Below are 24,353 nucleotides of genomic sequence, written 5' to 3'. Positions count from 1 at the left end.
TATTTGAGCCTTTAAAATGAGCTTGGGATTTCTTTTTTTTTGGCATGGCTGTGTATCTTTAATGCTTATATATTTTCTTGTACCGTAGATGTTACTGATTGAACTGGATCTGTCTATTGTTCACATTTGTACTAACCGATGTAAACACTTGGCCAAGTGAAGAGAAGCATCTTGAAGGAATTAATTTACCTGTACAGGTTACGCCGTCTCCGTTGTGACCTTTGGTGCACTCACAGGTAAAGCCTCCCTGGGTGTCGTTACAATTAGCATGGGGGCTACAGTTATCGCTGCCTTCAGCACATTCATCAATATTGTCGCAGCCTAAGACACCACTACTTCTATAACCAGCTTGGCAATTGCATTGATAAGCTCCGATCGTGTTTGCACAGTTAGAATTTTTACCACAGATTTCAGAATCATCACACTCGACAATATCTATTAAAATCAATAATCCAACACTAGAATTCTATGGAAGCGTCAATATTCATTTGTTTTATATTTGATAATTTATTCAGAATTAGACATAATGGCTAGGAAACTGCCAGACAGTGAACTTAATCACTTTCTATTGGAAAACCATTTACAGGTCAAATAAAGTACATACCACAATGCTCTACATACACTAAGTCTCATTACGAGGCTTGGGGAGTAGGGTTGTTTTTGTAAGTGAGAATAAAATACTGTTACCAAGAAAGGAAATTAATCCAGGAGCTTGGGATTGGAAGGAAAGCAACATAACCACTAAGCATTTCTACTCTACGTTTTTAAAATCACGTGTCCTCCCCAGCAGAAACAGGTTAAGAAACAAAGACACGGTTAGGAACTGGGGCGGATCCAGAGATGTTCAAAGGGGGGGGGGGGGGGGGAGGGGGGAAGGTTGGGGGGGGGGGGGGGGCAAAGGGGCCGAAAGTGAGGCCGACCGAGATAACACTACCATAGGGGGTCTGGGGCATGCCCCCGCGAAGTTTTAGCGTTCTAGATGCCCGAAAATAACCTCTGAGGCGTTTTAGGCGATCACTTTTTTCTTTTTCTTTCTTTTCTTCCTTTTTATTTTTTTTAATTACCTCCTTTTTTTACCTTCCTAAATCCGCCAATGAGGAATGCGTTCTAAAAATGCGCGCTTTCACTGATTCGTTATAGGGTTGGCGTTCCTTGAGCATAGTACGGAACACCAAGGCCATGCCAGGAGAGGAGGACAACAAAAATCGTCTATAGTCATGCACTCCCACAGTCAACAATACCATGTACATTGGGACAAACCGAACTAATAGCCACTGTACCATCGTGGCATTCCATAGAAATCCACAAACACAATACTGTACATCAAGATATCGGATTTGTCATTAGCGATATTTGGCTGTCCATGTTTAACCGGACCTAGCTAAGCAGCCCCACCATTTTCCCGCCTCACTGGAACTATGCCTTTGGTTTTTGGTCGTTCCAATTCCCTTTCCCGCCCTACTGGAACTATGCCTTTGTTTTTGGTCTTTCCCATCCCCCTTTCCCGCCACTCTGGAACAGCTATGCCTTTGTTTTGGTCGTTCCCACCATTTCCCGCCGCTGGAACCATGACTTTGTTTGGGCGTTGCCACCCTTTGTCTCAGTGAACAATGGCTTTTGTTTTAGCCTTTTACTAGCAGCCTTCTCAATGGTCAGTTTATCCATCCAATCACCAACCAGCCTCTCTACCCAAACACATAAGTATTTCTCTGTCTGGAATTTCAACAGATATTATTCTCCTGAAGACGATTGAAGCAACTCCATCGAAACGTCGAGACTTTCTCGACTACAACAGTTCTTTTCAGAAATACCTACGTGATGTACCGCAAGCTTCAACATATATGTAAATAAATATTGTCTTTTAACAGGTATTTGAAACATTTTTTAAAATATCATTTAATAAACCATATAAAATTGAAGCATATTACCTGAACATGTTACGCCATCACCTTCAAAACCACTATCACATTGACATGCATAACCACCGGCGAAGTTAGTACAAGTTGCCATATCACTACATGGAGATGTAGAGCATTCGTTGATATCTGTTAAACACAAACATTATTACATACATATATTACAGCAGTCACTTATGTAACGCTTTTTTAATTATGGTCAGGGCGCATTGTTGTTTTATATTGTTCAGTGTAGCAGTGAATTTTTTACAGAGGCTCTCCAAAACCAGAAATAATTTGTCAATTAATAGGCCTATAAAGCAGGGCACTCACTGCGTCGTAAGGCCTCGGCTGACGAATCAACTCCGTTCCCAGTGAGCGCTAAACGACACGACGGCGTCGCATTTGGCCCTTTCGTAAACCCTTCGTGCCCAAAATTATGTAGTTTCTACGCATGTGCTAGAATTTCGCGTCGTCGTAAACTCGATCGAGTTTGTAAAGAAGGAACGTATTCATCCGAGCGAGTGTTTTCGATTTTGATGAACTTTTCGAGAGTTCTATATGCGAAACCGATATTGTCGTGATATTGTACAACACGAAAAACAAAGTTTAAAATCAATAATGAAAAATGAGAGATAACAACTACGCACGACTAGGTCTATTGGCCCACTATACTAATATTAGTAACTATAGTGGGCCTAGGTGGAAGTAGCCTAGCCTAGGCCTACTTAAGCTAGGTACTACAGGAACCATGCAGCTCTGGCTAGGGCAAAGCTTAAGCCCCTAGCTAGTTGTTCGATACTCTCTAAACTAGTTTTAGGACTTTTGATTTAGTTTACATTTGTGACTAGCAGTCATGGTACATGTCAAAGCGATTTCAACTTTATCCCATCGAAAGCATCTAAAGCTATCGATTGCACATTTTATGCTACCGTCATCCATGAATGGAACAAACTTCCAAGCAAAAGAAAGAGCTCCGCCAGCCTTTCATTATTTAGAAAAAATGGCAAAAGACTACTTATCGAATAAGAGAGAGTCACAACGAAAGAAGTCATGTCATAAAACCTTGTCTATTATAACGTATTACTATTTTTTCAGGACCCCAACGGAAATAAACCTATGTAATTGGTTTCTTGGGCTATCCTGGTCGATATCAACTTCTTGTTTTTTCACCTGCTCCTTTTTATTAATTTATTTTTTTTAAATTTAACTTTACCGTATTTTTTAGTACAATTTCATTAATGGTACCCCAGTACTCTGCACAACTTTTTAAACCGCTTTTTTGACCTTTTTAATATTTTTTATTAGTTCCGATAAATATCAGTACTGATGTTTTTATTAACTGTTAACTTATTTTTTTACCGTTCTTAAATCATTATCTCGTTTCTGTGTATTTTAAAATTTTTAACCCTTTTATCTTTGACTTTTTAACCCCTTTTTTCGTTTTTTACAATATTTCTTAAAGAAATTTTTTTATATTAAAAAAAAAACAAATATTGAATTACTGTTTTAAATGTTTTTATAAGAGGTTTCATTTGTTTTTTTCCTTGTATATGTTGATATTGAACAAATAAATGAATGAATGAATGTGGAAAATTTTAATTTTAAAAATCTTAAAACGTAGGCCTATTATTTGGGATTTGCCTTGTCATGGCGAAGAAAGAAAAGTCTTTGAAAAAAAACTTATTGAGTCTTAAAAATTAGTTTGAGTATGATGTGTTACACATAATTTTGGGCAAGACGGGTTTACAAATGGGCCAAACGCAACGGGCGTCTGATGATTGTCAGTGGCATTCTGAACGGATCGTCATAACAAAAATGATTCATTGTGCACGCGTCATGGCGTTGCGTTCTCCATAGAATCGCATTGGCCGACGACCGTAGGGGGCAGTGAGTGCCTATTTAGAGGGCAGAACGCCTATTATTCATTTACACAACATTTTCGTGTGGATTCTGAGGGTTTATTTAAATGTATGACAACAAATAATAAAAAAAAATAACTTACAAAATAAATTACTAATTTTCTTGAATAAAAAATTTATAATAAAACAAGTAAAAAAAAAAGAGTTTCTATCATTTTTGGCTGTAAAGTTATGGGACATCTTTTAAATGCACTAATTTCTATGTTCTAGTTGATAATCTCATGTTGTTTCAAAATGAGCAAGTTAATTAAAACAAGAATATTTTTGTATTTTTTGGGGGGGGGGGCATTTTGCATAGGTAAATACATCTTTAAGGAATAAAGTTAATAATGGGCAAATTCGGCTAAACGAAAATTTATTAAAAAAATAAATAAATAAAATATAAAAAGTAAAATAAGAATAGAGATTTCAACTCATTCAACAGTCCAGCAATGAATATGGAAAATATTGTTAATCGATATATCTCACCTAAACACATGTAACCATTTCCAGAATATCCGTCATTGCATGTATATGGCTGTCTCTTATACACATCTAGATGTGTATAAGAGACAGATGTTTTATTCGTGTATATATATACCACAGGTGGGCAAAGTGCGGCCGCAAAAATGAATTAAAAACCCTATGTGCTGTCTCTTATACACATCTAGATGTGTATAAGAGACAGATGGAATACGTTAAGACGCGAACAAGGAGTCGTTATGTCCTTCTTTAAAACACTGAACAGTTCGATAGAGAGGAGCAGTGAAGAAAGAAATCAAGTCCAGCGAGAGGAAAGCGGTACCTCAGCCCGAGGGCCGTGGCTCTGGCCATTTGGCTATTCCATCAGAGTACTGTACCAACATAATGCTACACTAATAACTTAGATGGGGCAGAGTCTACACCGTTCAACTCTGATCGAACTGACTCTAAATGGAGATCGGTAGGCTGCTATTCCCAATCTAAAGTTTAGTAGCTGGAGTATTATAATTTTTGTTACAAGTTTCGAGATTTATGCTGGAAGAATACCCAGGCCCATGTCTGATCGACATGGGATGGTTGATGGTGTTACCTCGGATGGACCGTACGTTTTGATTTCTTGACGATGATTGACTTGAATCGCCATTTGCCATTCCTGCTCAAGTTGGATTCGCTTCTATATTTTATAACTTTGTTTTGGACTTTTTCGCTAAAATACGTCGCTGTTCCTTCGTTATGGTTTGCATATCATTCGAACACTATTAATATTATTGGACAGTTGCTGAATGAACTATGCCTATTGTGTTTTATCTTCGAGTTGTTCTCACGTGAGTAGTTGTTAGGTTAGTTTAAGTTCCCGTTTAAATCCCCCATTGTAATCCCCCTATATTTAATAAATACTATAATAGTTGTGTTAACATAGAAAGGATTTTGTAGTTTTCATTTATGGTTGCACATTAAGCCTACTGACTGAGCAGCGCGTAACTGGAAGCCGAGCCCTCACGATGAATTAAGTGACTGTTCGCTTACTATCAAGTAGGGGTAAACACCCGCTACATGTGTATTCATTGTGTTGAATTTATTACGGCACCGCTATGTATATTATGAATGAATATATTTCACTCTTATTTATATCCTTATATGAGCCCCAATGGATTTTTGTTTTTATTAGCTACGCCCCTTTATAATGGCCTATATATAAATTGAAACGTAACAAACAAAGAATCTGACAAAGAAAGAAATAAAACTCCACCAGGATTCGGGGCTGGGACTCGAACCTTGGACATTTCGCATCCATGGCGAACGTCATACCACTTGAGTGTCAAATATTGGTGGTGTATATTAAATGTATTTTTATTACATTTTTGTACAGTAATATTCCATGTCTAATCTAATGTCTTATTTTTTGTACAATTTGACCATGCTTTGATGAATGCCAATAGAGGAAAGTTGAAAAAAAGTTGTTAGCCTACATACAGTAATGTAACCATAAAGACAAATGGAGAAAACCCATCTATTTATATAGGCCTATAACTCTAAACTGTATTACGGTAATGCTATACATATATTATATGTACTGTAAATACATTGTTAACGCTAAAGATATGTCTATGCAGGTGCTATAACAACTGTTAGTGTAAAAACGACGCATAATGTAAAACAAAAATTGTTAACGCTTAATGTAAAAAGGTTTGACGCATAATGTAAAAAATAACGCATAATGTAAAAACTAACGCATAATGTAAAAAATTTTGCTAACGCATAATGTAAAAACTTTTGACGCATAATGTAAAAACATTTTCTAAAGCATAATGTAAAAACCTATCAACGCATAATGTAAAAACTTGGCATTTTACGATAAAAAGTATGATTTGTTGTGCTTGTTGCAAAAAAAACCCCTCGCTTTTCTATCCAAATACTTAGTTTTAACAAACAAACACTTTTGGTTTTTCCCCAAAAAAGCAAACAACTTAGGTCTTTTTATCCATTAAAAAAAAACAAGTTTCTATTTTGAACCTTGCCCAAAGGCCACACATCGTCACACACTCCCAGCATAGGGTCGAGGTAAAAGTTTGCATCCTGTTTTTTATTTTGTTTTGTTTTTGAAATATTTCTTTCTCATCGGATTCACAGTTGAAGTTTGGTTTCCTCTGACCATCAGAGTCATCACATTATTTAAATGGTCACTAGTATGTCTTGTGTAGTGGAAGATATGAAACTTAAGGTTCAGATAGATGGTGTAGATACTATTTCGGTTTTTTTTTTAAATTTGAATAGGTTTCTCCAAAATATCCTATGTACATGTAGTAACTGCAGAAAAATATTTCAAAAAAAAAATATTTAAAAAAAAAAGAAAATTTCCAAAAATACCCAAACAACACGCTGTGTAGAAATTACAAAAAATTCAAAAATCCAACAAATCCAAAATGTTTCAAATAATTTCAAAAGAAAATTCAAAAAATTTCGAAGTTAAATTCAAAAATTCCCAAAGAAATTTCTCAAAAAATCGCACCATCAAAAAAAGGAACCATCACTATGATTAACCAAATTAATCTAAATTACCCAAATTAACCAATATTGGGGTTTTTTCTGTAATTAATACACAGCATATTGTTTGGGGGGGGGGGGAATTTTTAAGAGAAATACGTATGACCCACATCATCTATCCTAATGTCAATTATTCTCCTTTGTTTTTCCAAGTTACAAACGGTCTTCCGTAATATTGAAACCTGCGTTTATCCTAGAGTGACCTTAGTTTAAACTAGGTGTACATGTCGCTGTTTTGGTTTTATACATTGATCATTATGACATACCTATTTCTATTGTTTCAATCGTGCTTTTCCCAGGTGAATATAGCTAGCGTCAATGGGCGTGGAGGTACATTTAGTAATTGTTTATAATTTGTCCAAGAAGAAGCTCTGAAATACAGGTGAACCGTTAAGTCGCACTTACAACAACCGATATGCAGGCAGGTACCACTGATGACACTAGGTTAAAGTAACAGGCGTGAGGAAGGGAGAAGACTTGTTTTTAAATTATGCGTTGATAGGTTTTTACATTATGCGTTAGAAAATGTTTTTACATTATGTGTCAAAAGTTTTTACATTATGCGTTAGCAACATTTTTTACATTATGCGTTGATTTTTACATTATTCGTTATTTTTTTACATTAAGTGTCAAACCATTTTATATTATGCGTTAACCATTTTTTTTTTACATTATTTGTCGTTTTCACATTATCGGTTGTTACAGGTGCCTTAACCAACTGGGCCATTGCGACTTTGTTGGGAATGCAAATCTGATTAAAGCATCTAATTCTCGACCATCATGCGCATGCATGAGTGTCAAAAATTGGATAGCATTAGCTTTCGATGGATGACATTCGTTTAGCTTCATTTAATTTTCTACAGACCACGAAATAATACTATTTAAACTGTCTCTTATACACATCTAGATGTGTATAAGAGACAGTATATATATATATATTAGATATGTAGTAGATATTTACATGACAAATTGGCTGTTGTCTGCATTAAAACCAATATATTACCTTCACATTCCTGGCCGTTGCCAATGTATCCCGCTTTACAAGAACATAGATATGACCCAAAGATGTTTGTACACTTAGCGTTAATGGAACATGTATGGTTGGTGTCACACTCATTAATATCTGTCAGAATACAAAGATTAATAATTAAACATTCTATGCAAAACATTTGGACAATCAAACCTAGCAGAAGCGTGTTGGCGGAACGGTAAAATCTCCGGGCACTAGCTTCTACATTTGCTCTCTTTAACTGGGTATGCCTATCTAGAGTACGCTGAATAGTTTTGCTAAATGCAAGATGCTGCACGTTGTGCGTAACAGTATTCCAAGACTCGGAGGAAACATTTTGTAAGCAATAGAAAAGGCGCTATATAAATATACAGTGAAAATGATGGCAATTATATAACACACTATGTACAACAATAGATATTATTAAAACGTTTTTCAAAAACTTAAATAACTTCGAATTTCTGAGTCTTGTATCATGATAAAATAAATATTTGCTTCTCATACGAAACATAAATAACAATGATACCGTACCTTTTCAAAATTTACAATAAAATAAGACTCATGGCCTTTCTTTAATCGAGGCTTATAATATCAACAAGATGAATTCAGCAAAGGTTAAACCAAAGCTTATAGAATTGCAAAAGGTCCGACTGCCCTGATTTTGTATGCACACAATGAAACATTAAAAAGTATATCACCACGAGATAGGGGCCCCTATTGGAATTCGAATAGAGTTAGTTCGAAAGGTAAAGACTAAACCCACCAGCCACGAGGAAAATTATATTTAAATATCATGAATATTCAATTATCAGATCCAGGAAGCGTGACGGCGGTATTATTAGTGTCTAGCGAGTCCAAGAAAGCGTTGGAACGAGTAGAATTATGTGTACATTCCGGAAAGCGAACCGGATTAAAGCGTTGATAAGCATATCGGTGTATATCAGCTTGTTGTAGGGTCTAGGTTATTGAGTGTATTTTGTCAATAAATTCAATATTCGCTGGAGTCTGTGATATCTCATGAACTCCTGTAAATTTTGCATTTTATTTTATTATTCATTGTAATTATGATGAATTACGGTAATTTCTTGTACTGTACCTTTTTATTTTTCAAGATCAATAATAGGTCTGTAGTAGTACGTAGGCCTATTTTCTTTCCTGTATTATGACATTGATTGAATTACAAATACTCCTCCTGAGATCCTGAAGGTTGTAGTGGAGGACACATTAGTAGACTAAGCCTGGAGTACTAGTCGAAAGTAATTTCTTGTACTGTACCTTTTTATTTTTCAAGATCAATAATAGGTCTGTAGTAGTGTAGGCCTATTTTCTTTCCTGTATTATGACATTGATTGAATTACAAATACTCCTCCTGAGATCCTGAAGGTTGTAGTGGAGGACACATTAGTAGACTAAGCCTGGAGTACTAGTCGAAAGTTTTTCAGAATAAATTATCGTTTTTATTTGGTAGTTTAGGCCTAAATCTTTTAATCACGGTCCATAGTAATTATGAATAACATAGTAATTATAAATAACATAAAAATTCCCGTGATACTTGGTGCGAGGACGACCACAGAGTCACGCATACAATTTGCTAATTTCGAAATTATTATTCTAAAGAATATTTAAACATTGTTCCTCGTGTCTGGTGGATTTAGTCTTTTCCGGTTCGAAACTCACATTTGGAAGGACGCCCTCTATTTCGTGGTAGTACTTTTTATTTAAACGTTTCAACGAAACCCAGAGAGTCGGACATCTTGCAGTTCTATACTCTTCGGTTAAACACTTTATAAACGACAATTTACCTGAGCATGTTCGTAAATCTTGGTTGAGTGAATAGCCTGGCTCACACTCACACATATACCCACCATTAATATTAACGCAGATACTGTCACACATATTGGTTCCGTTAATACCACATTCATTCTCATCTGTGGAAGAACAAAAATATAGAAATACGTTCAACATTGTCCAGTAAGTGTCGCCGCATTAGTCAGAAAACTATATGAAATGAGATTGCTCCTGCACCTAATTAATTTCAAACAAAAGTATACATAAGTGTAACATAAAGAATGGAATTGAATTTGTTTAGGCCCTAATGTAAAATGAATGAGGGTTCGCGTGAGATGAGGGTATGGTAGGATGCCTGTATATTCACCAGTAATTGAAGCGAGTCATTGTTTTACAATTACGTATTGCATTGCAATGTAACAGAAATTATTTTTCAAGATTCTTGCTATGCATTATCTGTGATGAAAGAAGGCAAAGGTTACGTTACGCTTTACCCATGCAATAAGTAGCATTAAATTCGTTATATCCTGGCTTGCATGTACAGGTAGGATCACCATTATTGTCAATAATACAGAAAGAGTTGGTACATGGATCCTCTGAGCACTGTGCTTCGGCTGAAACTGCAAAGATAATAATATTAATTATAATGATGATGATGACAATGAAGATAATGATGACATTGATGGTAATAAAACAACTGGAAAGCCACAACAACGATGGTGATAATAATAAAATTAAATATAAATAAAGAATAAAAACATTAATCATAATCATAATGATATTGATAATATTTATTTATCGTTTGTTGCTTGTTTACTGTACTTGCTTGCTTGTTTGTTTATCTATTTATGATGACGATGATAATGATGACGATGATGGAAATGGTCTTAAACCATACTGAAATTCAATGTCTCTATACGCTCTTTTATCCAGTGTCAAACACACAAGAAGACCAATATTAATATAAATAATAATTATAATGATAATTATAATATTATTATGCAGTCACCTCAATCGATAGGACCAATTAATAATCCAATTAAAAGATGTTTTAAGCATATGTAAACATATATATATATATGTATGTATGTATATATATATATTCATATATATACACACATACATACATATACATATACATACATTCACTACCCCTGCCGGTTGTTGACCAACTTGATTCAATGGAGAACGCAACGTCACGACGCGCGCCTTTTAATGCCAATCTGTTGAGACTGCTACCGACAATCAGCAGACGGGGTCGCGTCTTCTAGCGCTTTCAAGGAGCGGGGTTGGGTTCGTCGTACGACCGCCGTTCGACGCAGTGAGTGCCCTACCTAAGGCACAGCTTAGGAAATGTACATTGTTAGGGGCACAGTGGCAACGTACCTACGCATGAAATGCCGTCTTCTTGCAAATCAAAGTTCTGAAAACAACCACACGAGAATGCACCTACATAGTTGTTGCAAGTCTGTTCGCAGTTGTCAGTTCCAAGGTGGCATTCATTAATATCTGAAAAAATGGTATTATCAGAAATTTAAGAATATTGTTCAAACATTTTAATATCATGATTACCTTAATCATCATCATAATGATGATGATGATGATGTTATTGTTGTTGATGATGATGATAATGATAGTAATGTTTATGGTGATGATAATGATGATGATGATAATGATGATGATGATAACGATAACGCCGACAAAAATAATAATAAAATGATACCAATAATAATATTAATAATAATAATAATAATAAATAACAATAAGAAGAAATAGAAGAGGGAAAAAATAGAAGAAGACAAAGAAGAAGATTAATAAAAGAAGAATAATAATGTGACAACAATTCCAATAATAATTAAAAATATATTTAACACTTAAACTTCTATTCACTAGGTCCTAATAATTTTGGATATTAGGATATTTGTCATAGATTAAAAGGACAGATTTTTTTTTATGAAATTTTGAAATAAATACTTAAGTGAAACGTTTAAACAGTTTCTTTATTCATTTCTTGCAAATACTTTATGTTGACGAGCAATCCACTTTTGATTTTTTTGTACTAAAGGGTATGAAAATCAGTTACAGCATGATTAGTATTTCAGTTTAATCCGTGTTCATTGGCAATTAATAATATCTTTTGCATTTAGATAAGGTATTTATTGTTTTTAAGTCTCTATATATTTTTAACAGGCGGTATATTTTTAATTTATCACTGACCTTCGCAAGTTGATCCATCTCCAATGTAGCCACTTTTACACATACAACTAAAAGAACCAGCACTATTGATGCAATTCGAATTCACATCACAAGTTGAATTGTTGGTACATTCATTTATATCTATACCGGCCAATTATAATGTTAGAATAAAAAATCATGATTGACTAAATTATTCAATTGATTAACTATTATAAAATTTAAAATACTATATTAACATATAATGTATTACAATATAAAATGTATGCACTTTCCACTTAATATAATTTTTCTCACTTAAGTAAAATTGTCACTGAAAATATTTTACTAGCTACACGTCTAAGTTTGCCATTAATATTTCAATAAATACCCTTGGGCCTATATATCAGTGGCGTATACAGTTGGTACCTGGACATTCCTCTGTTTTGTTTTAAGGTAAAGACATTAATGGGAATAAATGGCAAAGAAAGTTGCTTTAGACGTTAACGATCAATTTATGGTGAGTCATAGCCATCGATATGCTCCGATCCTCGTTTTTGTGTCGTACCTAATGTTCAGTGGATGTAATATTTCTATTCAGCAACCCTTTCAGAATCCTGGAGTTTTCGTTCAAGATTTCCTTGGTTCTTGTTTTTTGGTGCATATTTTATTATCTCAAACTAAATGTGCTAATTTACAGCATTCTGTGCAATTAATTATGTGGTTACAGTATTTTTATATTCATGTTTAATTCTAATTATAATATTAACTCAGAAAAAACACAATTCATATATTTATGTAAATGATTAAATCGATTGAACCTTCAATCTTCAACCTTACCTGTACAAGTACCGTCTGATTCTGTCATGTACCCAGTTTTACACTGACAGTAGTAGGCGCCTGGTGTATTTGAACAAATGGATTGTTCAGTGCAGTTGTTTGTTCCTTCATTACATTCATCAATATCTGGCAAAAACATGGAAAAATTAAATTAAAATAATTAATTAATTAAATTATGATTCTTGCAATTCGCATCTAGAGGCGCAGGCCGTAGGCAATAACCCTATACACAGAAAATATAAAAATCATCATATTATATGTTTGTTTAAAATACAGTTAGATATCCCAAAAGATGGACCCCTCCGCCAATATAATGACTAGGCCTATATATACACATTTTTTTCAAGTTGCAACCTGCTCTATCAACTATAATTATTCAACTAAACAAAACAAGTTCCTCATTAACATTACCTCCAGGGCGGTATATCAACTAAACTGCTGGTTCATAACGTTTTTGGAAATGGCAATTTACTTTTACAAAATTATTGTTCATTGCATGCCGTTAACGTTTCTAAAAGACTTAATGATTCAATTATACCCTTTTTGATTAATATGATCTAAATTTACATTGATTGCCTAATAAAATGTTTTCATACTGTATTAAGCATTTCCACATTCCACCGACATCACATTAGGCCTACACAGTCCGCAATATAAATTCAATCCCATTCCTTATCCCTAAATTTTCCATCAAAATCTCGATGGATAAATGACCAGGTTTGTCAGTGTTGACAATTGCTGTAAAAAGTGGTTTATTTGCAAATTGTTCAATAAAAAGTGCTAAGCTGATAATTATTAAGCTACGAATTTTTGAAGGGTACCCAGATACGACTCGGGGCAATATTTGAAGACATAAGTTGTTATCACGTTTCCAAGTAATTATCAAAAGGTACATGTTGTATCCACTTATGCCTAAGACCTAGGCCTACTAACATTTTAGAAACCCTTTTTGCAAAAAATCAAGATTCTTCTGCTTTTTCCACTACCTACGTTACCATCGTCTCTAGATGCAATATAATTTTATTTGCATCTAGGCTAAAATATTTCATCATTCGTTTCTTTCAAAAATCATTTTAATCCAAGATTATCCATTACACACGTCTTTCCCCAACGTCGCTCATACTCCACTTCTTTTCATTATTCTCGTTATTCTTTCTTTCTTCCTTTCCCTGCTCGAACCTCTCGTTTCCATTCATCTTTCTTGCCATTATGCTCTTAGTTTCGCTTACGACGACCAGGCCCTTAATCTCGCTATTATCAGCACTACAGATTACTTTTTAGGTTTACTTGCTGCTGAAGAAGATGGTGTTATATAAAGTGCAATTTTGATTGCTATTTTATGATATAGTGAATTTCTTGTGATAGAGGATAATTGCGCCAGATGACTCAAATAGCAATAAACAATTGAATATTCACCTTTCACATCATCGAATTCCCATAAGATAGGGAAAATATCAAATACGTACCAATGCATGTAACTCCATCGCCAGTGTATCCTGATGGACAAGAACAAAAGTAACTTCCGATTGTATTGGTGCAAGACGCACGTTGATGACACAAAGAGCTAAGAGAACGACACTCATCAATATCGTAACAACTTGTTCCATTGCCAGACCATCCTTCAGAGCATGAACACACATATGACCCAGGGGTGTTCACACAATCCGCGTTCATGTCACATCCATGAACTGCACGCGCACACTCATCAACATCTGAAAACAAATATAAACAATAACATGTAAACAATAATATAACATTTGCCTGGCTCTAGAAAAACTTACTTTAATCGTCGGTTTCTACGATAGTACCCAAAATGAAAAAAAAAAAAAAAATGGCATCTCGACAATTTTCATGTGTTTGCGGCTTATGTAATAAAGAAATATTGAAGAACATTTATACCAAAGATCAATCACTAAATCTAACTGAAAAGTACTGTTTATGAAATATTTACATGGCTATTATCTACTGAATTAAGTAGGCCTATCTGTAACTTCGCTAATAATACTCAACCAACCATGAATGTTTTCCAAAAAACTAAGCATAGAACCGTACAATGAACATTATTTTTTCTCTAATTCAATTTATGTAAAAATAGATTTAAGGTTCACACAGTGCAAGGTAACTCTGTAGTGAGCTTCAAATTTAAACAAAACGATAAAATTAATTCAATCACAGTGCGAACATTATTTGAATGAGTATTTACACTAAATTTTCTATCTCTGTGTAGTGGCCAGTTAACCAGATATAGGGCCATTATTATTTAATAACAGCAGCGCTCAAATAGGAACACGATGTTACAATCTTATCAAGCATGCCCTTCAAAGTTCCTTTTTTAGTTGTATAAGAAAAGTGTCTGTAGCGGGATTCGAACCTCTAGCCTATCGCTATCAAGGCGAGTACTATACCGTTAGGTCATTGGGGTATATTGGAAAATCTTACCCTAGGCACTCTCTTTAATACAACTGGCTTATACGCTCAGTTGAGCTATGATTAAGCTATAATTGATCGCAGCTGGAAAGCCTAGTAAAAATTCACAGCAGGAAATCCTTGTAAATAATAAATAAATTAGATTTTTATGAAAATATTTAATCTTGTGGTCGTTGATGTAAAAATAATAATGATAATTTTAAACACAACCCCAAAAAGTTACTTACCTTGACATGTCTGACCGTTCCCATCAAAACCCTTTGTACATGAACACGTATAGGATCCGTTGTTATTAAAACAAACAGCGTTTTCGTCACACGGGTAATCAGATTGAGAACATTCATTTATATCTGAAATATAAATATTGAATTGTATAAAGCTGGCGTCACACGGTCAAATGTTTACAAAAATTTTGATACAGTTTTTCATTTTGACAGGAGTAGGTAGACTTTTGGTATTCCCTAGCCACACTGTTAAATTGTTTGATATATAACTTGTCAGCCCATAAGAATTTTAGGGACAATCTCTATTAACACCAAGTAAAATTAGGCCACTAGATATGCCAACACCCAGACGTTTTTAGTTTTTGTTCAATACGGATGTAAATTTGTTAGTTGCTGTGGTCAGTCTTGTATATTTGGTAAATGAAATGGAAAAGAAAAAGAAAGTTAAGAGATTGAAAAAAAAACGTACTTGGGTTAGGTTGTGGATTCACAAACGAAATAAATATGGAGCATATCATAGTCTATTAAAAGAGTTGGATGCTGGCAATAAGGGAAAATACAATAACTTTCTCCGAATGGATAAGTCGTCCTTTGATGATATTTTGCAAAAAATCTTTCCAATCATCAAACGAGAAGATACACTTATGCGAAAGGAAATTTCACCAGGGGAGCGTCTTGCACTGACTCTACGTTTTTTTGGCATCAGGCAAGACATAAATGCAATAATTCACACATAACAAATTCTTTCACTTTAGCCTTTTCTTTTTTGTAGTACGTTCGAAAACTGTTAATTTTGGACTGTACATCAGGTACTGTGAAATTAAATGAATGCTAAAATGGAATGTGTACTTATATTGTAAATGTACCGTCTACAGTGTACTGTGTAATTTACCACAACATAATTCAAGCTACTGTGTGTTACGTAGGCCAACTAAGTTGTATTTTATATGTAGTGTACTTTGATAGGCCTATATAGGAAGAATAAATAACTACAAATTACTCACCACTAATTCCAAGTTTCAGAGCAATTTTATTTAGTGTAGCCTTTCTTTTATCTTTGTCTTTTTAGTCACTTATTCTTATATTCCACAACAGCTCTTCCTCTTGGTAATATTCAATTCAATTAAATCTGTAGAGATTTTTTTTGGGCATTTTTTTGGGGGTATTTTCTTCTCTACCAAACTCAAAAAAATGCTGTGAGTCTACTGATACAAGATCTTTTTCTATGCAGATCCCTATTATTTCCCAAAGGTCTAAACTTTCTGCGCTGCGATTGGCTGTTGATTTTCAAATGTCGTCAAATACTTGTAGAAAATAGGACATGCTCTATTCCTTTCCCATCACTTCGGACACCCAAGGGGACCACAGGTTAAAGCAAAGTTCGCAGTAAAATCACTGACTTGGGACACAAACTAGGTAAGCTCCATTAATCATTTTTGCACTGGATGAATATTTGAAGTCAAAACCTGACCGTGTGACGCCAGCTTAAGTATTTTTATTTCCCATTTCTCGAGGATAAGAAGCGGTAGGTCAAAATCTTTCTCTATACATAAGTTTACTCCTGAAAGGCCTCACATTATGCCGTTTTGTTATCGGCACACTCGTTTAGTCCACAACAGGGCATGGCAGAACACCGGGTAACCCTTCTTTGTAGATAAATGCACTGATTGATTCTCTAATGCACATTACTTTATATATGTTTCGTTTTAATATTTTTTTTGAGAGAGACTTGGCTTTACAACCTGAATCATGGGAGAGGAGGCCTCGAACAACACCTATGTTGAGTCAGGCATGCACTGCGCCCACGATCATTTGCCGACGCAACGTTTCGCGCAACAACTCTATTTCCTTTTTAAATACTCAGACTGCCACCGAAAGTCAGCAAAGGGTATCGCATCGTCAGAAAGAGTAGAGATAGATGGTCGTACTACCCTCATCGACGCAGCGTGTCTGGCTTTACTACATTAACAGCTCTGGAAAGTTATTTATCTGTAATAGGCAAATATTAGGAGAAATTTCCTTTGATAGTCGCAAAGTCTAAAATAAGATTACGTCTTTAAGCATATCAAGAACTACTTACCACTGCAAACTGTTCCTTCTCCACTGATATCTGAATACCCACTGAAACACATGCAATTGAATGATCCTTCTGTATTGGAACACACTGCTGTTTCTGGACAGTTGTCTTTTCCAAGCAAACATTCGTCCACGTCTAATTTTATAAATAAAAATAAAAATAATTTAACGACAGACATGATGTATAATTTTTGTATTCATTGGCAGATATATCGAAAAAAACTTATGTATACATACAGCATTCAACTAATAATAATATTTACCCATACAGGTGGTTTTGTCAGGAAGTAATTCATATCCAGAGAAACAATTGCAGTCGTAAGATTGTAAAGTGTTTATGCATTCCTGTTCACACTGATTATTTCCTTCAGTACATTCATCATAATCTACAACAGATCAACATATTTTACCATAAATAATACAGTAATTATCACCGCAACCACAATAACCGGTACTATATAATGTCAAAGTTGGTCTAAAGAGTAAATCCAACATATCAATATCAATTAAAAAAAAATAATAAAAAGGCTGAGATACAGCATTCTTGGAACAAATGATCAGTAATACCTTTAAAATTGAATTTTATCCCAATATAAATGTTGCACTATGTGTAAAACACATGTTTACTGCGCTGCAAGTTTTATTCAAATAATCGAATAGAATATTTGTACCGTAACATTTAAATCCATTCCCTTCCAGACCAGATGGACAATTTCCACACGTTGCATTGACATCTGGAGCGACAGCATCAAAACAGGTAACTCCAGGGTAACATGGGCCGTCTAAGCAAGAATCATAGTCCATACTGCAATCAAAGCCCGTCCACGCCGGAGTACAGTCACACTGAGATACCTATGGAAAGTGCAATAATATAAATAATATATTTCGAGTCATAAATATAAAAAAAAAAAAAAAATTACTTTATTCAAGATTTGGTTAAGTTAACTTTAATTGTCCTTTTTTGCCTTTTTTTAAACAATTTAAAAAAGTTATTTAGAATTTTTTTTTTATTATGGAGACATTTCAGTTTAAATTTTAAGCTAACTAGGTTAAATTTTCTATGTTAATTATTGAGTTTAATACAAAAAAAGAAAAAGAAAAAAAAATAGCAATAACCCTTTATGGAATATGACTAATTTAATTCAACTACCCTAGGCCGTAATCTATCCATATACTATTATTGTTTTTATCATTAAGAAAATACATACTGCATATTTATTATTCACGATATCTGATCCGTCAACAAGCTGGTTGAAATTACATGTACCACCATTTAGGCAACTGCATATGACCACTGCCAGTGGTAGTGCCGATATGGCTCCACGACTGTCTGTAGCAATAATAGTTATTCTCACTCCATAGGTGCTGGCAGGTCTCCAAGTAAATATACCATCTGACAGTAGATAAAAGCATTATGTACTGGTCTATTCCAGCAGTATTATTGATATAGATTAATCATGGAAGGATTAGTGTAACATAATATTACTATTTCCTAAGTTAAAAAAAAATCATTCGCATCTAACAGCAAAGAACTTTTACAAATTCAGGATAGACGAGGCTTTATAAACCAAGTATCTCTATGAGGCATAGGAAGTGCCATGGAGTTGTTTCTAGTGGGGAGGAAAAGTTCCTAAGTTACGGGAATTAAACCCAGCACACTGCGATTAAGCCTCTTAACCGCTAAGGCGCTAATACAACTAAATCCGTTCGTTATGGTTTAGAGTAAGGAATTTGGTTCATTAACAGCTTTGCGTCAAAATGTCATTAATTAGATTAACACATAACCATTAATTATTTTCTTTTACCTAATTAATTATAATTAAATCCTTTGAAATATGGAGTTATATTTTATCAATAATCAAAATATAGTCCAGTGGCGAATCCAGAAACTTTAGTTAGAGGGGCCAAGGGAGGGACCTTCACACTTCAGTCCCACTATGGTTCATTTAAGAAATTGTATGATCATGGCACTCTCAGACAAAATTGAATATAATTTTCTGTTTTCTCCATTTTCCTATATTTTGAAATGCGCCCTCTCTCTTAAATTCATCATTGTAGTCTTACCTGAGCTAATTGCTCCACCAGGTAGTGTTTCTTCCAATGAAAACGATATCTCGTCACCATTACTGTCATATGCATCCACTTCCAAATTATATGCTTCACCAACGATAACATTAAGTCTACTGTTTCCTACGAGTGCTTTGTTTGTGCTTTTATCCACAATTCCAGTGATGTTTGGGGGAAAATTTTCTAATTGATATCAAACAGCAATTATTTATTAATACAATAATAGAAAAAAACAAAAAAAAACAATAATTGAGGCATGTATTTCCACAACCAGTGTACTGTCACTAAATCTTAAACTGGACAATTAGCAAAAGAATGTGCCAGTATTGTATACTTTAGTACATAGAAGCTGAAATACATTTACACATAACTTCGGCAACAGAAAGTCGATTCCAGTAAATGCCCTATCATTTTAAAGCTTATATAGTGGGGAATATGAATATATTAAAATGTCCATTTTCTTGTTTTGGTCACTGATGCTTGTTTTGGCATGACAATCCCCTTAATAATTTAAAGTCAAGAAGCAAGAATATTAAATAATATTGTTTCCTATTAATATAACAAAAGAGGGTAAAGAATGGAAACAGTTTTACCTAAGTCTTGAACCCCTTCGTTATTTGTTTCACTCGTTGCAAGGGTCATGGCTCCAACATTTACGTCATTAGTGGCCAAAGCATCAAAAAGACATTCCTTATTATCACCGCATTTCTGCTTTGCTTCTTGGTATATTGGGTCATTAGCTTTTTCTGCCTCCAGTTTATCAAGAAAAATCGGTTTAAAATTGAGGTCGTTGACGTCTTCCCAACTTGTTCCACTTGGGTAAACGAATAAAGACGATTCGGCTGTTGTTCTCCCTTTTGTTAATTGAAAAACCCAATATTTATAAAGCCTCATCATTGGTTGATAATTGATAGAAACAGGCATTAGTAGGCATCGATTAATAGAGTTATTTACCTTAATTTTAAGACAAAATTTTACAGTCTAACGTAAATATTCTATCGCACAGAAGACATTAAAAACAACTTACATGTTAAGCCGAAATCAAATAGCTCACTCTCTGTCAAATTGCGATCTTCTGGCATCGCTAAAATTGTGTTGTTTGGGTACGTCAAGTCATCACCTGTGTTTCCATTCCACACACCTATACAATTATTATAAATGATGATTTAATGACCTAATATGATAGAAGTTAAAATGATATCCAGATTGCAACAAAACCCATAATATAGCTTAAAGCTCTTCTTTAAAACAATTTCCCTCTATCCTACGTTAAAAAAAAAACAATATGGTGTAAATATATTGCGACGTGATGATATGCATTGGTACGTTAGATAGTATAAATAAAAAAAAAAATGTATTACTCTTATAAAGAAAGCTCCGTAATTATATTATACTACGAGTTAAGGCAGTTGAAAAATACTCATACCGTACAGCCCTTTTGTATGAGATCCACGTAGAGTTTCTGGTGCAGAAAATATGACTTCCAATAGTTGTCCAGTGAGGCTAACTGATATAGAAATACCAGATCCCCAAGCAACAGCTACTGTATTGGTAGTATTTTCCGACGGAAGCTTAATGGAAAAATTAGGATCTTCTGGTGGAGCGTAATCTCCTGTCAAAAAAGGAAAATAAATATATAATAATTAGATAATTAGAGTACACCAAAGCAAAATGTTATGGTATTTCGGATTTTGTTATCCTGAATGTTTGAGCCCGACTGTGCATTCACTAGTGATTACAAAAATGCTTTGTGCTGCTATGGCGTATCATATTGATCTTCAGCAGTAGGTTGCCGGGTTGGAATCCCTGTTGTTGGGCACCCTTTTTGTTCACACTCCTATATACACATTATGTAGCAAGCGAGAATAAATAGATTAATACACCTTGACAAAAATTAAAAGCGCACACAAGCAATTATCTATAAAATATACAAAAGGTGACTACTAAACTTTTATAAGAGATGTAATGTTGCGCCGTTTTTATCTCTTAATTAGATTTAGAAATCCCTCCTGAATCTTATAGAGTGTTTTAACTAATTTTAACATATTGCAGCAGCACTCCATTATTGGCGAATAGTAAGCTTATTCTTATTTAAATTAAAAAGGATTGAGAGAGGACTTTCATTGTCTTACACACAACCCTATACTAAAGATTTAATCACCCAAGCATACTTTAGGGTAATTGTTAATATCAAGTTTACAAATTATTATTGTGTATACATAGGCTTTCTTTATATTTTTATAAGGTGCAAGCAAAACACTTAAAAGTTCTGTATCTTACTTGTGTTGCGTCTTCTTGTGCAGCAAATGCAGTAAACACTGTAGCCTGTACCGAATCATTGCCAGCATTTGGCGTCTCCATTTTACCTTGCAATATGAAAGCACCATCGTCTACTGTCACCAGAATAAACTCACCACGCCCATTGAATGTGTACTCAAATGCATCAAGAGTTCGCAAGTGAGGGTCTCCAAACATCCAGCCTAAAACAAGCAGTTAATATGAATTTAGACTTTTTTGTCACACAAATGAAAATTAAAGTCAAATAAGTGTAGTTTATAGCTTTTTAAAATGAAAATGCGCTACTCTACTTCTATAGTCTGTTGACTCTTTATTTGCTTTGTATTGATTTTGAAGCCTGATGATTTCCAACGTGAGTGTACCGCAGACATTTTGTAAACGTGTCTATAGGAACCAGTATCAGTAATAGATAACGCATCAAGAAAATATCTTAAATTATACCATAATACTTACCTAATTGAGGAGCAATGTAGCCTGTGCAAGTCCCTTTTGGTCGAACTTGAGTGTAGAGATCGCAAAAGTGAGAATCATTTGATTTAGAGCAGCAGGCATAACGCGGAAGGATATCATCAACTGAAAAAAATTATTTACAAATATTTTTTAAAATAATTTGTTCTTAAAATAATTTATTAAACGGTTATACTCATTTCATTTTTTTTCTGTAATAACTCAATTAATTTTTCTTACAAAACCAAAACAAACAACCAACAAATTCACTGATTATGTTTAAATGACATAGAATGAATGTTACTCGGAATAAAAAAAGAGAGAGTGGGGGGGGGGGAGAGGGAGGGAGAGAGGAATGATTCAACGTCTCGACATTGATTGTGTCATCTCTTCAGGAAAGAGAAAACTTTGACAGTGATTACAAACAAATTCTACAATATGCAAATACGTAAAACAATGGTAATTATAAGAGAGGCAATTAGGTGGGTTGATTATATCAGAAAAACAATTTCAACTCTCCTTATGGTTTGAGACCACATTTTAAATTAGGTTTAAGACGATGAATATCTAGGTCTTACTTAAATAGCAAATGGGACCAGTTAGGTGAACTATCAATTATTTTAGTTTTTGCAATATTAGCGATTTGTAATTAACAAGGAGATCGTGTTTAAATGTGTTAAGAAAATAATTATGAAGTGTTAAAAATATATTGAAAATCATCACAGGACTCAATATGAGTTACATCTTTAGTTGAACTGAAGTATGATACTTCTTATTTTTCCATAAGATAATGAATTAAATATCTTTAGTTAGATTATTTTGGACTTTGCCAATACATCTTCGGATGCGTATTTCTCCTTGTCGACCAATGTATAAATAAGTATTGCTCTTCTACTTTTCATATCCGTGTTATCATTTTCATATCTGTGTCATATTAATATTAGAAAAAAGCCTATTAAAATAAGACCTGATACTTACGTATCCACAAGAAATATATATCATTGTTAAAGAAGAGTCCAGTTTTTGGTGCTGTCTTGCTTACAAAACTACTAGAGAAAACATCTTCACCATAGCCCTCGACCAAAGAACCATCACTTCTATAGCAACATGTCATACCTGCTCCAAACCTGTTTGCTGGAGAGGAACTTAGACAAAAAGGGTAGCCTGGAATCGAATGATACGGTAGTATGTATTGAAATTAACTAGGCCTCATTTTTGTTGTTATATTTTAACATATTTTTGAAATAAACACATTACAAAAAATATTATCAGACCAGTTATTGAATATAATTTCCCAGGTACAGCTTCTCATGAATATGGTCATAGTTTCTCAATTTCAATAAAGGATTACTCTTTCATGTTTTATAATTCGAAAAGTTATCTTATAGTCTTTACACTACTCGATAGGTTCCATTTCTTGGTCGTCCTCTTAACGAATCAAGTGACATATTTTAGTTAGAAGCTGAGATGAGATCCACTTAATTAATTAAATTAATTATGTATTTATTCAAGACCCAACATTGTGTCAAACCACCAAAAACAGGATCTCCATAAAATACAATATGATATAACAAATATATGTCTAAACATTAAAAATACATAAAATTGCATAATTGTATTTCGTAGTATGAAGCATTAGTATTCTACCGGCTAAAAATGTTTAAAGGTCTTACCGATTGAACTTTCAATTTCATTGAGTAGACTAGGCGAAATAACATTCTGTGTCCGAGAACTACGGACACGTCTTGATCTTCCATATCTTAAATCATTTCTACCTTGCCCAGAAAAACACGGGCATGTCCCTAGACCATCTAGCCATGGTAAACCAGCATCAAAATCGTCGTCCTGTTGATTGCGCCAATCTTGACAAAATTTCCTGAAGTTTGTAGTGATGGTGTCTGTATTTTGAAGACTAAACAGCCACTGTCCTTCTAAGCCAGTATTACTAGTCATATCAGGAAAGTATCTTGAGTTTAAAGACGGGAATAAGGTTGTATTTTGTTGAGCATTATATAATTCACCACTTGATCCAACACCATATCCTATCACTACATTTTTCTGTTCGAGTATGTCTGGATTCCATCGCATTCCTCCAATTTCATAGTTGAAAATGGCGAAACTATAAGTTCCATCCGTAACAAGAACTGCTTGAAAGGTAGCAGTCTATAAAGTACAAATAAAC

The 24,353-nt window shown here is 34.3% G+C and overlaps 2 protein-coding genes across 2 annotated transcripts in view; both read right to left on the bottom strand.

The window, feature by feature from the left end:
• LOC117114558 (fibrillin-2-like) overlaps positions 1 to 4,922 on the bottom strand; it is a 14,058-nt gene extending 9,136 nt beyond the window's left edge. Inside the window, exons 1-4 of the mRNA XM_033258231.1 lie at positions 4,826 to 4,922; positions 4,286 to 4,351; positions 1,929 to 2,045; positions 190 to 435 (exon numbers count right to left, since the gene is read on the bottom strand). Coding sequence (XP_033114122.1) covers positions 190 to 435; positions 1,929 to 2,045; positions 4,286 to 4,351; positions 4,826 to 4,922 — 526 coding nt within the window. The remainder of the gene's footprint in view (positions 1 to 189; positions 436 to 1,928; positions 2,046 to 4,285; positions 4,352 to 4,825) is intronic.
• Positions 4,923 to 6,569: 1,647 nt separating this feature from the next.
• LOC117114557 overlaps positions 6,570 to 24,353 on the bottom strand; it is a 38,865-nt gene continuing 21,081 nt past the window's right edge. Inside the window, exons 16-37 of the mRNA XM_033258230.1 lie at positions 23,845 to 24,334; positions 23,150 to 23,335; positions 22,178 to 22,297; positions 21,707 to 21,906; positions 21,559 to 21,571; positions 20,853 to 21,035; positions 20,454 to 20,567; positions 20,020 to 20,280; positions 19,424 to 19,609; positions 18,568 to 18,752; positions 18,031 to 18,211; positions 17,623 to 17,745; positions 17,364 to 17,495; positions 15,287 to 15,409; positions 14,099 to 14,344; positions 12,633 to 12,758; positions 11,838 to 11,957; positions 11,007 to 11,129; positions 10,115 to 10,240; positions 9,635 to 9,760; positions 7,827 to 7,946; positions 6,570 to 6,586 (exon numbers count right to left, since the gene is read on the bottom strand). Coding sequence (XP_033114121.1) covers positions 6,570 to 6,586; positions 7,827 to 7,946; positions 9,635 to 9,760; positions 10,115 to 10,240; positions 11,007 to 11,129; positions 11,838 to 11,957; positions 12,633 to 12,758; positions 14,099 to 14,344; positions 15,287 to 15,409; positions 17,364 to 17,495; positions 17,623 to 17,745; positions 18,031 to 18,211; positions 18,568 to 18,752; positions 19,424 to 19,609; positions 20,020 to 20,280; positions 20,454 to 20,567; positions 20,853 to 21,035; positions 21,559 to 21,571; positions 21,707 to 21,906; positions 22,178 to 22,297; positions 23,150 to 23,335; positions 23,845 to 24,334 — 3,501 coding nt within the window. The remainder of the gene's footprint in view (positions 6,587 to 7,826; positions 7,947 to 9,634; positions 9,761 to 10,114; positions 10,241 to 11,006; positions 11,130 to 11,837; positions 11,958 to 12,632; positions 12,759 to 14,098; positions 14,345 to 15,286; positions 15,410 to 17,363; positions 17,496 to 17,622; positions 17,746 to 18,030; positions 18,212 to 18,567; positions 18,753 to 19,423; positions 19,610 to 20,019; positions 20,281 to 20,453; positions 20,568 to 20,852; positions 21,036 to 21,558; positions 21,572 to 21,706; positions 21,907 to 22,177; positions 22,298 to 23,149; positions 23,336 to 23,844; positions 24,335 to 24,353) is intronic.

Source organism: Anneissia japonica, unplaced genomic scaffold (genome assembly GCF_011630105.1).
Source record: "Anneissia japonica isolate Jap-2015-1 unplaced genomic scaffold, ASM1163010v1 scaffold520_len173684_cov151, whole genome shotgun sequence".
Taxonomy (NCBI): Eukaryota; Metazoa; Echinodermata; class Crinoidea; order Comatulida; family Comatulidae; genus Anneissia; species Anneissia japonica.
This window is presented reverse-complemented; position numbering and strand designations above follow the sequence as displayed.